Below are 15,407 nucleotides of genomic sequence, written 5' to 3' on the forward strand. Positions count from 1 at the left end.
TGATACCATATTACAGTCAATGAGGATGAATATTCTTTGTCTGATGTGGTGCATCAAATGGAGCGCACGTAATTACAATGGAGAAAGGGAGGTTCTGATGAACCCTAATTGCAAATGAAAAAGAGACAATGACTTAAACATAAAAGAGAGAAAAGCAGAGAAAAGAAAATACAAAAGAAATTCTTATTTACTTGTGTATTAGAGAGTAAAATACATGGTGTATATATAAGAAAAATACTAATACTTAGCTGAGACAGAAAAGGAAAGTTGGGCCAAACAAACAAAGCCCAGTAACTTAAAACAGAAAAACTAAATATGTTAACAATTTCGACAATAGAATGTGTCATCTTCAAATAGACAACTTGGCATATCATCCTTTAATGTGTATGATGACGAGTCCCTATTAATAATAAGATTTCTGAAGCCATCGTAAACAATAAATTAGAGTTTTAAGGCAAATGGGACATAAATGTGAATATCAAGTAATGAATTAAAAGCATAAAATGATAAAAAAAAATATAATTTACAACACTTTTGTGAGCCTTAGAAGATTCACACATGCATAAATTTTAGTAGTTTTATGGATCTTCTGGAAAGGATCTAAGTGATATTTGTCTTTTTGTTTAAGATATAAAATAAATGGAATAAAAATAAAATTAAAGTATATTAAATACCAATCTTTTTTAATGTTATGATGCAAGGTTTAATTCTCTTATATGCAATGAACCATAAATTATGTGATGGACATTAATCTTTTCTCGTCTTATCAATCTTGGTTCTTGTCATTCTATCGAAAATCCAAGCCTCCAAATCAACATTGTTATGCATAACATTGCATAATAACATTTTGATAAATCTTTAAATGTTTTATTTTCATATATATTATCCAAATTCGTGTCTCGTTCTTTCTATTAAAAATATTCGACATTATTAATATATATAAAAAAATTGTTAGGTAATCATAAACCACATATTCCTTATCCGCGTTCCCCAGATTGTACACCATATCATGTAATCAGAGTCAAATAGTGGAAGAGGTAGTCATGTGGGAAGGGGACGTCTGGCGATGGAACTTAAGATGGAGGCGGGCCAGGTTCGAGTGGCAGTCGGTGATGGAAACAGACCTAGTCTCATATATTTCTAGGGTTGTTATTACACGGCAGGAGCAAGACACTCGGGTATGGGGGATCAATGATAAGGGGTGTTTCTCAGTGAAATCAGCTTATGCGAGCATAAGAGGAGATGGCACCTGCAATACTGTTTTAGACCTCCTTTGGAAGGCCAAGGCTTTTCCCTCTGTTCTGACCACTGCGTGGAGGTCCTTACTGGATAGACTACCAACTAGAGAATGCCTGAGTAGGAGGGGGGTGACGATGGAATCCACTTTATGCGAGTTTTGCCATTCTAAAATTGAAACCAGCCATCACTTATTTTTGGAGTGTGAAGTGGTAGTGCGTGTTTGGGACTTATGTCATAGATGGCTGGGCATCCTTTCTGTTCAACACAATGTTCTGAGTAATCACTTTGAAAATTTCACTTTGATTCAGGCCAATAACAAACAAGACTTGATTTGGAAAGGTATCTGGACTGCTATAGTACGTAGTGTATAGGAACATAGGAACTTGGTCGCGTTCAAGCAAGGAGTTGTAGATGCTGAAGAGATGTTACAGCAAGCTCAACTGAAATCATGGCTGTGGATGAAGCATAAGGTATGCAGGTTCAATTACTCTTTTGTGGATTGGGTTTTAAACCCAATCTTATGTATCAAGAGCTATAAGTAATGGACCTCCAAAGTAAAGTCCGGTCCAGGAAAGGCAGAAGGGTCCGTGGAAGATTGGAAGATCTGTAGGCATGCTAGCATTTGTGGTAAGATCGTTGGTTTGTAGGTGTTGTGTTCAATAGGTGCAAGCCAAGGCGCGACTGGGATGGATGGAGGCTATGGTTCTGTTTGCTCGGCGGAATGGCTAGGGCATGCTCGAAGAGATTGTTGCCTTGGCCTGGGGAGCTCTATTATAAACGGGGTATATGACTGTTACGTAACATGGTGCATGTATGGACTGGTATGGAGTAAGGATTGTAGGGGACGTCTGTGGTTGATCGAAGTTATGCAAAGGTCAACATGATCGCCGGTCGACGAAGCGGCGTTCTCCATACGTGTGTAATCGGTGGTCGCCGGTCGTTATACAAGGTTAACATGATCGCCGGTCGATGACACGGCGATCTCCATGCGTGTGGAGTCGGTGGTCGTCGAAGTTATGCAAAGGTCATCGCGGGTCGATGAAGCGGCGTTCTCCATATGTGTGTAGTCGGTGGTCACCGAAGTTATACAAGGTTAACATGATCGCCGGTCGATGAAACGGCGATCTCCATGCGTGCGTAGCTGGTGGTCGTCGAAATTATGCAAAGGTAAACATGACCTCCATGGTCGATGAAATGGCGATCTCCATGCGCTAGTCGGTGGTCGCCGAAGGCAAAGGTAAACATGATCACCGTGAGCGAGTAGTCGGTGGTCGGTGAAGTTGTGTATCATGGCCGTATTCGAAGAACGGAAGATCAGGTACTGAAAATCACCGAGGTAGACACATCGCCGGGTTTGTGCTGGTTCGATAAAGATGTCTGTTAACCTTAATAAGAGCAATGAGATGGGGATTTCCCGAGTGGATCCTCCTCGAGAGCAGGGTTTACTTAGGTCAAAGCATACATGGCAAGAAGCATTGGCGGCAGGCGATCTTGCTTGGGTATATTTTTGGGTATGTTTTTCTCACTTTAAGGTTGTTTTTTTCCAACCATAAAGGAGAGATATGAAGTACTTTTGTGGTTTCTGTATATGGGTTGGGATACCCCTGAAGTATCTCCTTTAATTTTATTTATTCATTGCTGATAAAAAAAAAATAAACCACATATTCCTCACACTTAAGTATAACCTTTTTACCTCTTTTGTATTATTCTTGACTACTCACAAATTCTCTTTTATATCTAGGAAATCTCCAAGTATGAGCTAAATAAGCCGATCACACTTATAAAACGACACACAATAAACAACAAATACAAATTTAAATAAATATAACCACTACAAGAAAATGATTAAATGGTAACAAATTTAGAAAAAAAAATTAGTTTCTATAGTAACTAATTTAGATACCATTTTATAAACTAAAAATTATTGGTTACTAAAATGGTATCTACCATTAATAAAAATTATAATATAATTAGATACTATATTTTTGGTAGTTAAAAAAAAAGTTTTTTTTATATAAACCATTTTTTTAGTCTCTTGTTAAAATGTAAAGGGAAACCATTTTTTTAGTCACTTTTAATCTATTTTAGAAACTAATTTTTGGTCTAAAAATAATAAAATTAGAAACTAATTTTTTAGTTTCTAATCATCATATAATTAGATACTTAAATTTTTAGTCACTATTATTTAAAATTAGATACTAATTTTGGACTAATTAAATTTTATAAAATTAATTATTAATTATTAATTTATAAAATTAATTATTAATTTATAAAATTAATTATTAATTTATAAAATTAATTATTAATTTATAAAATTAATTATTAATTTATAAAATTAATTATTAATTATTAATTTATAAAATATTTTAAATTGATATGAATAAAATTACTAATTTATTAATTTTAGTATAATATTAAAATAATTAATATCAGTTTAAAAATTACATTTATAAAAATTATATTAAAATAAAATAATCTTTTAATTTTATTTAAATATAAAATTAAATTAATAATTAATATAAGTTTTATAAAATTAATTATTAAATTAATTTTTTTTATATTTGAGAAAATAGGCTGCAGGGGCTGTAGGGTTTGAATTTCAATCTTTTTCTTTCTCTTTAATATTTTCTACATTTTCTGTTCATCTTTCACTCTCACGGTAACGCACTCTGCAATTGGAACGGTACCTACGCAACGTACCCGCCCGCGACGGCAACGCATTGCACCCTACGACGGCAACGCACAACGACAGCATGTAACAGCAGCACACCTTGCGACGGTAACACGCTCAGCGAAAACGACGCTTCTCTGCTTTAAAGGAGGCTCTATTCTCGCTCTATTGTAAGTTTCAATTCATGCTCTATTCTCTCTGTATTTTTTAATTTTAAGGAGATATCAGATTTGATTTTGAATCTTTTATTTTCAATGTTTTTTCATTACAATGAACATATTCTTTATAGATTTTAGGAACCTGGCTAAACTTTGTTTCGTTGCATCAGAGTAGGATGTTTTTCCTTATCTCAAATTTAACAATTATATTCCAATGTGGAGTTTAAACATTTGATCTTCAATCCCGTAGACTCTTTGAATAGTTCTCCTACACATTTTTTTAATTATTACCATTTCAGAAATCCAAGACTTGGCAATTCTTTTTAATCTTCTCATCCAGTAATTGCGTAAATACTTAACTAACTATCTCAACTGATAATTCTTTTAATCTATGTATAGATTCTTTATAAGATAATAGTGTTAGGTTTTTGGAATAGAGTGTTCCCTGTGTGGTATAAAATCAAAATCAATCCGTTAATTTATTCACAAAATTCTCCATCACTTAAATTTATGCATCTTGAACACATTAATAAGATATATTTTTATGAAATTGGCCTTGTAATCTTGCACACACTTTTTGATTCTATAAACAATACATATGATGTTTCTATTCCAATCTTTTTAGCCCTCTTAACCACTGTGTGGCTTTTGGTATTTCCCTGCGATGCTATATGCTGTATGATATTGGCTTTTGAGCTTTTAGAATATTAACAATGTTGTTTGTAGTCTGACATGCAAGTTTCTCCAAGGATCTTCAATACCCTCTTCCTTTGAGAAACAACACTTCAATATTGGAACAATTCAATTTCCAAAAGTATTGAAGTAAGCTCTTGGTCTAAAGTTGACGGAACAAATGTTTCTTCAACTTTTCAGAACAATTCTGATCATGTCTTGTTATGATAATATCACCAACATAAATTACTAGATAGAGATGTTATGTATATAAAAGATTGTAGGACTAGAATCAGAACAAGACATGCCAAATTTTTTAACATAGCTAAACCTTCAAACCAAGCATGTGGCAACCATAAAAAAAAATGAAATTTAGTACAAGGCACATACGAGACACAAACTTTGGAGGAATGGAAGATATGCGAAATTTCAAATACAGTATATATCCCTACTGTCCAAATTTTCTGACACCGGGATAACCTCAAATTCCTGCGGCTTGATGACTAAATTTGATTTCTGAACTGTTTGTATGTTTTAAAAAATTGAAATTGTTGTGTGAGATTGTACTCCTTGAATGTGTAGGTTCAGTTTCGTGGAATGCATTATGTTGTGAAATTGATGTTTGTTGTTGTATGATTTGAAAAAGTTGTTAATAACCTACTACAATTTGTAATTTAAATGCATAGTTACATGGACGACTTCATGTGTAGGGAAAAGAAATTTCAGTACATATATTAAATTCCATTTGAAACATAATTTATTCTTTGAGAGTGAATACCCTTGTATCAGCTAGTCAGTCAATTTCTTGTGTTTTAATAAGTCCCCTTTTGTGCAATTTTTTTTTGAAAATTTTCAGTTGTACTTTCATTTTCATAGGGCACTACCATCAATGTTTCATATAGGATGTCTTTCTGCTTTCCACAAACTTAAATGACACTGGAAAAGGAAAATTTTCCATAATTGGATTAGATCTTAAATGTTTTTATGGTTTGAATATATGTCCAATTATACGTTATACTACAATTGCACATTATATTTCCAGACATTTTTTAAGTAATTTGGGGATGCATTGATCTATCCAGCTATTTCTTCTGTGATGTTGGTTTTATTGTTATGATTAAAAGAATTCTGCATAACCCTTATATATGTACTTTTCACTTCCTTTTTATTCATAGATTATCTATGGTAGAAATTGTGTCCGTTAGTCCCTGAAGAGTTAAAAAAATAGCAGATCTTTTGTTTCTTCGCTGCTATTACTAATTACAATGGACTTTTGTTGTTATCCAATTGAATGGGTAGAGTTCTGCAACTTAGACGTCTTTGTTGTCTTTCACTCTAAAATTTTGTTATTTTTCTGTTTGAAAGGAGTCTAAATGCAAGACCTCAACCACTTCCAACATGGGAGGTTTTCTCGAGATGTATTGTTGGTGCATGCAGAATTATCAGAGGAAAAGGTGACAAGTTTTTGGTTGGCCGACCTACTAACTCAGATAATAATACCTTTCAGAGTGTGACTATATAGGGTTTTTGACCATGATGGGGTTATTTTTTTTTTTTTTTACCAAAATGGGGTCCGTTTAAAAAAAATTACAAATTTAGGCAAGTCGTGCCAATTTGGCACGACTTCATATGCATAAATTGTCCCAAATTGACACGACTCTGTCATGTCATACTGAAGTCGTGCCAAGTTGGCACGACTTCTGCCCTGTCATACTGAAGTTGTGCCAACTTGGCATGACTTCTGCCACGTCATATTTTTATTTTTATTTTATTGTTTATATATTGGGTAGTAAGTTATGTAATGTTAAAAATTAATTTGATACATAATTTTCTAAGAGTGTTAGTTTTAAGGAACAAAAAATTGGATAATCGTGTATGGATCATGTTTGACGGTAATGTAATACAATAACTTGTTTATTTGATTAATTAAAAAATGATGAAAATTGTTATTGAATTTGGAAATAAATAGATAAATGAAAATTTATTGTATTAGGAAAATAAATAGAGAATTATTGTTGCGAATTAGCAAAATAAATAGCTTGAGAAGTAATGATTATTAGCTGACTTGACCCATGTCGCCACTTATAGTCATTACTTCTCAAGCTATTTATTTTGCTAATTCACAACAATAACTCTCTATTTATTTTCCAAATACAATAAATTTTCATTTATCTATTTATTTCCAAATTCAATAACAATTTTCTTCATTTTTTAATTAATAAAATAATCAAGTTATTGTATTACATTATCGTCAAACATGATCCATACACGATTATCCAATTTTTTGTTCCTTAAAACTAACACTCTTAGAAAATTATGTATCAAATTAATTTTTAACATTACATAACTTACTACCCAATATAAACAATAAAATTAAAAAAAAAATTATGACGTGGCAGAAGTCGTGCCAAGTTGGCACGACTTCAGGATGACATGGCAGAGTCGTGTTTAATTGAGACGATTTGTGCATATGAAGTCGTGCCAAATTGGCACGACTTGCCTAAATTAGTAATTTTTTTTAAACGGACCCCATTTTGGTAAAAAGCAAAAAAATAACCCCATAATGGTAAAAAAACCGACTATATAAGTTTTATGCAGTCCAAATCTGAGAAGAAAAGGTGGAAAGATATAGTTAGAGATGTTTTAAAACTGCTTGCCCTTTGGATTTAAGAATCTGTTATTTTTCTTGATCAGGGATCATAATTTGGTGTTACCCCTAGTATCAATCTGTGCACATACAAGGTGTTACTCACTTGTGGGCATATATTTTTGTGTGTCCAGTTTTAATGAAACGCATCAGTATCTTGCCTAGTACTATCACTACAAGAAAATGATGGATTTGCGTGGGCCAGAAACGGACGCTTATGCGTCCGCTAAGCATCCCACGAAAAAACCCTGGAAGCAAATCGAAATTAACGTGAGCCAGCAAATTGGACGCATTTTGCGTGGGTCAAGCCCACGCAAAAAGCGGACGCACATGCGGCGGCCTATCCCTAAATTAAATTAATATTCCAAGGAAACTGCAAAAACCAGGATTTGAGCTTGAGTCCTTCCAGTGACCCAGGGTAGCATTAACCACTAGACCAGAGAAATTCTTTAGTCATATTATCATTTTTATTATATTTATTATTAATATAATTTATACATATTAATATAATTATTATTAATAATAATAAAATAAATTATACTTATTAAATTATTATTAAATTATTATTAACATTATTATTAATATTATTATTAACATTATTATTAATATTATTATTAACATTATAATTAATATTATAATTAACATTATAATTAATATTATAATTAACATTATTATTAATATTATAATTAATATTATTATAAATATTATTATACATATTATTAATATTATTAGTATTAATATTTAATAAATTTAATTTAACTAATTTATATCATAATTTCAAAAATAAAATAGTTATGACAATATATAAATAAAATAAATTTAAAATAAATAATATTTAAAATAAACAAATATTTTATATAACATTTAAATAATTTAAATATATATTTTATTTTACTCAATTAATTTTAAATCAAACGCTTATTTAATTTAATAAATCTAATTTAATTAATTTATATTCAAAATTGATAAATTAAATAATTTATTATGAAATAATTCTAAAATAAATATAATAAAGAATTCAAAATTAAAATATTTATTATACATTAAAAATATTTAAATTTTAAAATTCTAAACATGCGTGGGCTATAGCGAACGCATATGTGTGGGTTCTGTGGGCAATGCAAAACGGACGCATATGCGTGGGCCGCGGCCGACGCAAAACCGACGCCTATGCGTGGGCCGCGGCCGACGCAAATTTTTTTTTTAAAAAAATAAAATTAAATCAATATATGCGTCCGTTTTGCGTCCAATGTAAATCTTGCGTGGGCTTTTACTCATTTTGGCCGACGAAAATAGTTTCCGCAAATGGCCCACGCAAAAATTTGGAAGCTAAATCAAGTTTTTCTTTATGGAAAGAATGTAACTTTTGTTTTTATTAGTGTTTCCATCCAGGGTGGGGTATTCTGGATGTGGGTTATTCCTGGAGTCTACAGTAGGCTGTGAAAATCTTAAAGAATACTAAGGAATCGAAGATATTGGATCTTGGCCTTTCATGTACCTATTGGGTGAAAAATATGATTGTGTATATAATTTTGGATGGGAGTGTGTTTTTGATATGATTGCAACCACTTTGAATGTTACTGCATTTATTAGTTTCATCATAATATTTTAGCTAATTGTGTTGGTTTTTATGTGGCAACAGTTCTCCTTCTATAGTTGACTATACTTAGATGAAATATTTCATGAATTGCTTGATTGTGTGTTTATAATTATTAATGTTGATTTTTTGGATGCGATAAGTGTAAGTGATAATTATGTCAGTCAGAAGGAGTTTATTTTATCATATTTTTGAGTGGTATTTAATTTTTCTATATTCGAGTTTTTTACTCAATAAGATCATGTTCGATGACCATATATTTTCGCCTCAAGGTTAAGATGATTTTCTTTGTTCTTCAAGTATTTGTGTTTAATAATCACCTAATTGAATCAATTACTGAAGAATAAATAAATAATAATAAAATAATATTTTATAATAAATTATATTATTTAGAGACCAATATAATGACCATTTTTTAGTATTTATATATTTGGTCACTAAATGAATTTCTATATATTTTGGTCACTAAATTGGTTTAAATAAAATTGGTTGTTAATTTGGTTTTATATAATTGGTCACTAAATTAGTTTTTACATATCTGGTCACTAGATTAGTTTCTATATATTTGGTCACTAAATTGATTTCTAAATTAAAATCTAAATTGGTATTTAAAATTAGCGACCATGATTTTAGCCACTTAAGACTATTAGTTTCTAAATTAGTTTCTTATTAAGTTAGTTTCTAATTTTATCATTTTAGAACAAAAATTTAGTTTTTAAAAACACTGTAGTGTAACAAGTGATTTAATAATTAAAAAAATTCTCATTTCTTAAACATTTTGTGAATTTGGACGAATCTATCTACATCTAACGGTATCAACCTTTCAATCAAGTTAGTGCTTCTACTTAACATGTTGTTATTAACATTAAGCATTGTTAAGGACAACACAGGAGAAGAAAGAGAAGAGAAAACACAAAAACTTATGATAGAATTAAAGAAAATGAGTGTTGAATCGTCATCATAAATATAAATTTCAAAACAATTATCATTTAAAAATTCTTTTTTAATTATAAAAATATCACAAGGTCACTCTCAACAAGAGTTTACATTTAAAATATTTTTTAAAGACAATTTTAATATTAGTGCACATATAATAATATGTTAGTTTTATTCTTATAAAAAAAATCTATATAATTTGTATTTAAATTACTATTTTAATGAATTAATTAATAATTTTTTAATGATTGCAATATTATTTTCCTTTTATGAAATGTATTGTTATCACATTCATTTTGAAAGAAATAAAGAATTAAAAAGAATTTCTAAAAGTGCAAGTAAGTGTCGTTTAAGTCCTTAATTAAGCTTTTTTATGAGTTCCTAAATATAACCACACTTTATGGTTTTGATTCATAAGGATAATATTTTTAAGTCGCACATTAAAAGTTAAAATAAAGTGAAGGGCAAATTATACTTTTTTTAAAATTATTTTAAACTTTTAAATTGTAGATATTATTTTGTTAATACCAAAATAACCTTTTAATAATTTTCAATGGAGTAATTTTTTTTCGTTAGTCGCTTGGATTTGTAAAACTATAAATTACTTTCTATCCGACATAAACCAATTTCAAAGACCTGTATTTTTGGTTTAGAAATCAAATAAAAAACAATTTAATATGTGAATCTATTTTTAAAAAATTAACATAATTCAGAGACCTCTTTAGTTTAGAAATAAATTTAAAAATAATTTAACTTTCTTAACCTATTTAATAAGTTAGAGATTATTTGTATTACTATTGCAATGGCGGGAAACAGGAAATTGTTTCCATTATTTATAATAATTGAAAAAGTTATTTTGATACCATTACTCATAAGTTACTTTCATCTTACAACCCTTTTCTTTAATAAAATAATTTGTTTTAAAGTGAGTGTAAAATTAAAAAGGAGTTGTGAAAATATAATGACTCATTTTGTAATTTTTAAAGAAGATACTCAAATTTCCGTAGCATGCGAAAGTCAAGAAACCTGAAATTTACATCAAAATTGAGAATTAATGTGACAGGAAAGGCATAAATTAAATTATTTATTTAAAAAAAAATTAAATAAAAAATGTAAAGTATATTAATCATTAATTAGTAGGTGATTATGATGGAAACTATGTTGATTGCGTTTGGATTTGCTTAACTTAATTGTAATGTCCATGAGACCATCTAGATTTATAGGATTTGGATCTTCGAATAGTATTATTAAGAAATTATTAAATAAAAATCAATTTGTAAATAAAATTAAATAATTATTATATTGATGATTAAATTAAATATTATTTTAAAAATTAAAAAAATTATTGATATTTAAATTAATTTTTATTATTGATAAATAATATTTAATTAACAATTAATTATCAATTTTTTTTTATCTTTAAAATTGATTTATTTGAATCTTCAAGGAATGCAACACAAAAGTTTATAAATAAGATATTTGCACTCTTTGAACGTTGAATGAAAGAGAAGCACAAAGGTATAAGTGATCTTTTTAATCAAAACTCTAATAGATAGAGTGCGTTTGTGAGAAAATATATAGGATAAGTGGCAAACAAAACCAATTTAACTGTTTAAATTCCAAAACATATTTCTTGAGTAATAAACCTGGAGACTGAATTTTAATTAGAATAATATATTATAATGGATAATTTATATAATAACTGATAATAATGTTAAAAGGATAAAACTTATAGATTTATAAATGTTATTGGTACTGTTCTCTAATTAGAATTGAATTTTACTTCAATAATTAAGATTAACATTTAAATAAATAATTTATTATTTTGACTATTAAGATAAACTTTCAATCTTGAACGAGAACACTAACTAATTTTAGACTATGTAATTTAAAAGTAAATAAAGAAAGAAAATGTCAAATATGAAATGACAGATAAAAAAGTAAAAGACAAAATCCAAAAAGATGCTCGCATCAGCAAAAACCAACAGATAGAAATAATAAATGAAGGGAAAAGATTTCTACATCACACACAGTAAAAACATATATTTAATATGACATTATAATAATACAATAATATTTAATAAATTAAATATAATTAAAATATTATTTTATTGTATTTGTAAAATATACGTTCTCTACCGTTTATGGTGATATATGACCATTCTAAATGAAGTTTATTAGTAGTTAGTTACATATGTTGAAGTATGAATCGAATAGAAGACTTTTAGCTCCTAAAGAGATGTTGAAAACTATTTTGACGAGGGATGCTTTAAGATTTGGAGAACAACGAGAGGTATTACGTTGGGTTTGAAGTAGGCGTTATTCTCCGTTGTTAAAGGAGAGTTGTTCCCTGTGGGATTGGCGAATAACAGTTGACAACCCACTGGGGTATCTAAGGATTCGCTGAGCTTGGTGCCAGCAGTGTCAAAATCCTTGGCCTTGAAAGCAACCACAGCAGCATCTAATTCCACAATGGTATCCTTGTAAGAAACAAAGCAACCATTTAGGCCATCCTTCACCTGTTCATCAATGCTTTTGTCCTCCAAGAGCTTCGAAATTAAAGAAACCATGTTGGTTCCGTTCGATTTTAATAACTCAATTGAATTCACCCAGTAATCTTCCAGGTTGCTGCTTGGTGGCTGCCAATTCGAAAGGAATGCAACACAGAAATCAAAGCTCAAACCTGGGTCAAATTTAGAGGCCTCCATGCAATATTCAGAGACCGACCCACCTGAGCATTGAGAGACAAACACACAGAAAACGATAAGGCATGCTGAGAATTTCATTTCTTTATCTTTTTGTTTGTGATAAATTCTGTGAGTGAAAGGATTTGTGTCATGCAATGCAAATTCCCTGTGCATATATAATGAGAAGGGAGATACCATTTTAAAAGTTTTTATTTTCAAATCTCCAGTAATAAATATGGCTCAAAAACATGCGATACGATATCAAACTAAAATCATTCCAAGTATTGATAAATAAACTTTTTTATTTCAAACAAGTATTGATATTGTATAGCATAATACTAACAAAAGTAACAATTTCCAATTTTGGGGCTCCAAAAGGAAAATAAAATTATATACAAAACATCATAATCAAATCTTACTTATTTTTTAGGAACTAATTAAAAAAAAATTAAACCTTATACCATTAATATCAATGTGATTAATAGATAAATTGTTCCATGTTTAAAACATATTTTCAGAAACTTTATAATTAATTAATACGTAATCACAAAAATTTATACGTCATTGATACGTAATCAGAAAATTTAATTCAAAAGTTGTATATTTTTATACGTAATGAATATGAAATCAGGAAATTGCATTAGCTGATTTGCATTGTTATATTTTTATATGCAATTAATATGAAATCAAGAGCATGATTTGTGTGTATCTTACTAACGCTACATAAATAATATTTTAAAAAAAATAGATAGAGAGACCTAGATCATAAATATATTAAAAAAAATAAAAATAAAGATGGTCTAGCCACCTATAAGCCATAAATTATATTTAAAAAAAAAAGTTAGAGATGACTTAGCCTATATGTCATAAATTATATTTAAAAAATGTAAAAAATGAATAATCCACTAGGAGAATTTGTGTGGGTGACACTACACAGATTATATTTTGAAGAAAAAAAATAGAAAAGGAGGTAAAGAGAGCTTAGCCCACGCATGCCAATGTTAATGGAATGACGAATTTGTGTGGGCTTGGCTAACACTATTAATAACATGGTGCAACAAGGGTTTGATTGATGCTAGATTTTAAGTGTGTTTGTGTGGGCTTGACGGGCGCTATGTAAGACTTATTAGTGAGTTCAAATTCACTTTAGAGACATGATTCAACATCATTATTGTTCTATTGCTTAAGGATAAGATATATTTTGCACTAGAGGATGTGGTACTAATTAAGATCAGTGACTAAGTGAAAAATTCAACATAAATTCATATGTTCTCTAACAAATATGACTCTTCTTTTTCAACAAATAACATGTCTTCCAAACCTTTTTTTTTAATTAGCATTCCAAATTCTTATTTTCTTCAACTACATTGACATTTTAAGAACTTTTTAAGAACTTGAAGAAGAAGGTTTAAAATTTTCACCCATTGATCTTAGGTTATAAAATCATCTTTTTTTGTTCATTATTTCGACAATAGAATGTGTCATCATCAAATAGATGACTTGACACATCATCCTTCACTAGCACAGAAATGCTAATCAAATGCGGCTATTTTACATTTACAAATGCGGAGCCGCATTTGTAAATGCGATTATTTGAAATAGCCGCATTTGTATATTCTTCTGAATGAGCTGGGGTTTTAGGGGTTTTAGATTTACGAATGCGGCTTTGGTAAATAGCCGCATTCGTAAATCACTATTTACAAATGCAGTTATTTACCAAAGCCGCATTTGTAAGTTACTTGACTTACCATCCAAGCCTCATTTTGACGGCTTTCTTTAAAAAGATGCCATGTCTTTTCATCAATATGTTTGTACTTTAAACATGGATTTTCGTCTTTAAGGTCGCCAAAAACGCATCTCGAAGTCAGTCTTGACTTAAAGGTACGAAATTTGAGTCCGATATTGGATATAATCTTTGATTGAAGCGGTTCCACATCAGGAATTTCAAAGTTTGCCTACAAAATAACATCAGCAAATTAAAATTAATCAATGAATATTAAAAAGCATTATATCAAAATGTAAAGCTTACTAGAACATCCTCCCAGATCATGTTCCGGTCGACCTCTGACACCTCATCCCATGAATTAATCAGAATGGAGAGTCTCTCACGAGAAACAACTCCAAGATATCTCATAAACTCATCTGCTTTAGGACCAAAAGCCACTCCAGTGTTGACGTCAATGTCAACACGTGTCTTCTCACCAGCAGCACGTCTCAATGCGAGACGCTTCAATCTAGTAGGTCCTCTGCTGCCTCGTCCGGATCGAGGTCTGAGTGGGGTCTGATCGTCATCCATGTCTCTGTTAAAAAAATTAGGTAACAAACATTAGTTAATCTGCATCGAATTAAAATCTTATAAAAATAATACATAAAATTCTAAATCTAAAATGCTTATTTACAAGTTGCATGGGGGTTGAAAGTTCATATGTAAATTCCTTCACTGTGGTCTTTACGGGTTGCATGTACATCATCAAGTACATCGTCATCTTTATTATTTATCATTGGTGTGAATGAACGGGGGTCACCATTTTCAATATCATCTATGGCCTCCCCTTGTTTTTTGCCGTGTAAAACGACATACCAATGTTCTAACGTAGGATCTTTCACGTAGAAAACTTGAGATGCTTGTTGAACCATTATAAATGGCTCATCTCGATACCCTATCTTTCGAAAGTCCACTAGTGTGAATCCTGAATCATCAATTTTAACCCCACTTTTATTGTCAACCCATTTACACTTGAAAACTGGAACGAAAAACTTAGTGTAGTCAACCTCCCATATCTCTTCTATAAACCCATAG

At 30.2% G+C, this 15,407-nt stretch overlaps 1 protein-coding gene across 1 annotated transcript; it reads right to left on the bottom strand.

The window, feature by feature from the left end:
- Nucleotides 1-12,169: 12,169 nt before the first annotated feature.
- LOC150028788 (putative invertase inhibitor) lies at nt 12,170-12,805 on the bottom strand. The gene has a single exon (XM_090300121.1). The coding sequence runs from the start codon at nt 12,803-12,805 to the stop codon at nt 12,170-12,172; it is 636 nt and encodes a 211-aa protein (XP_090156247.1).
- Nucleotides 12,806-15,407: the final 2,602 nt, after the last annotated feature.

The sequence above is a fragment of the Phaseolus vulgaris genome, chromosome 3 (genome assembly GCF_051622355.1).
Source record: "Phaseolus vulgaris cultivar YP4 chromosome 3, ASM5162235v1, whole genome shotgun sequence".
Classification (NCBI taxonomy): domain Eukaryota; kingdom Viridiplantae; phylum Streptophyta; class Magnoliopsida; order Fabales; family Fabaceae; genus Phaseolus; species Phaseolus vulgaris.

Coding starts and splice junctions, on each gene's coding strand:
- LOC150028788 (XM_090300121.1), bottom strand. CDS start 12,805: ATGGTATCTCCCTTCTCATTATATATGCACAGGGAATTTGCATTGCAT.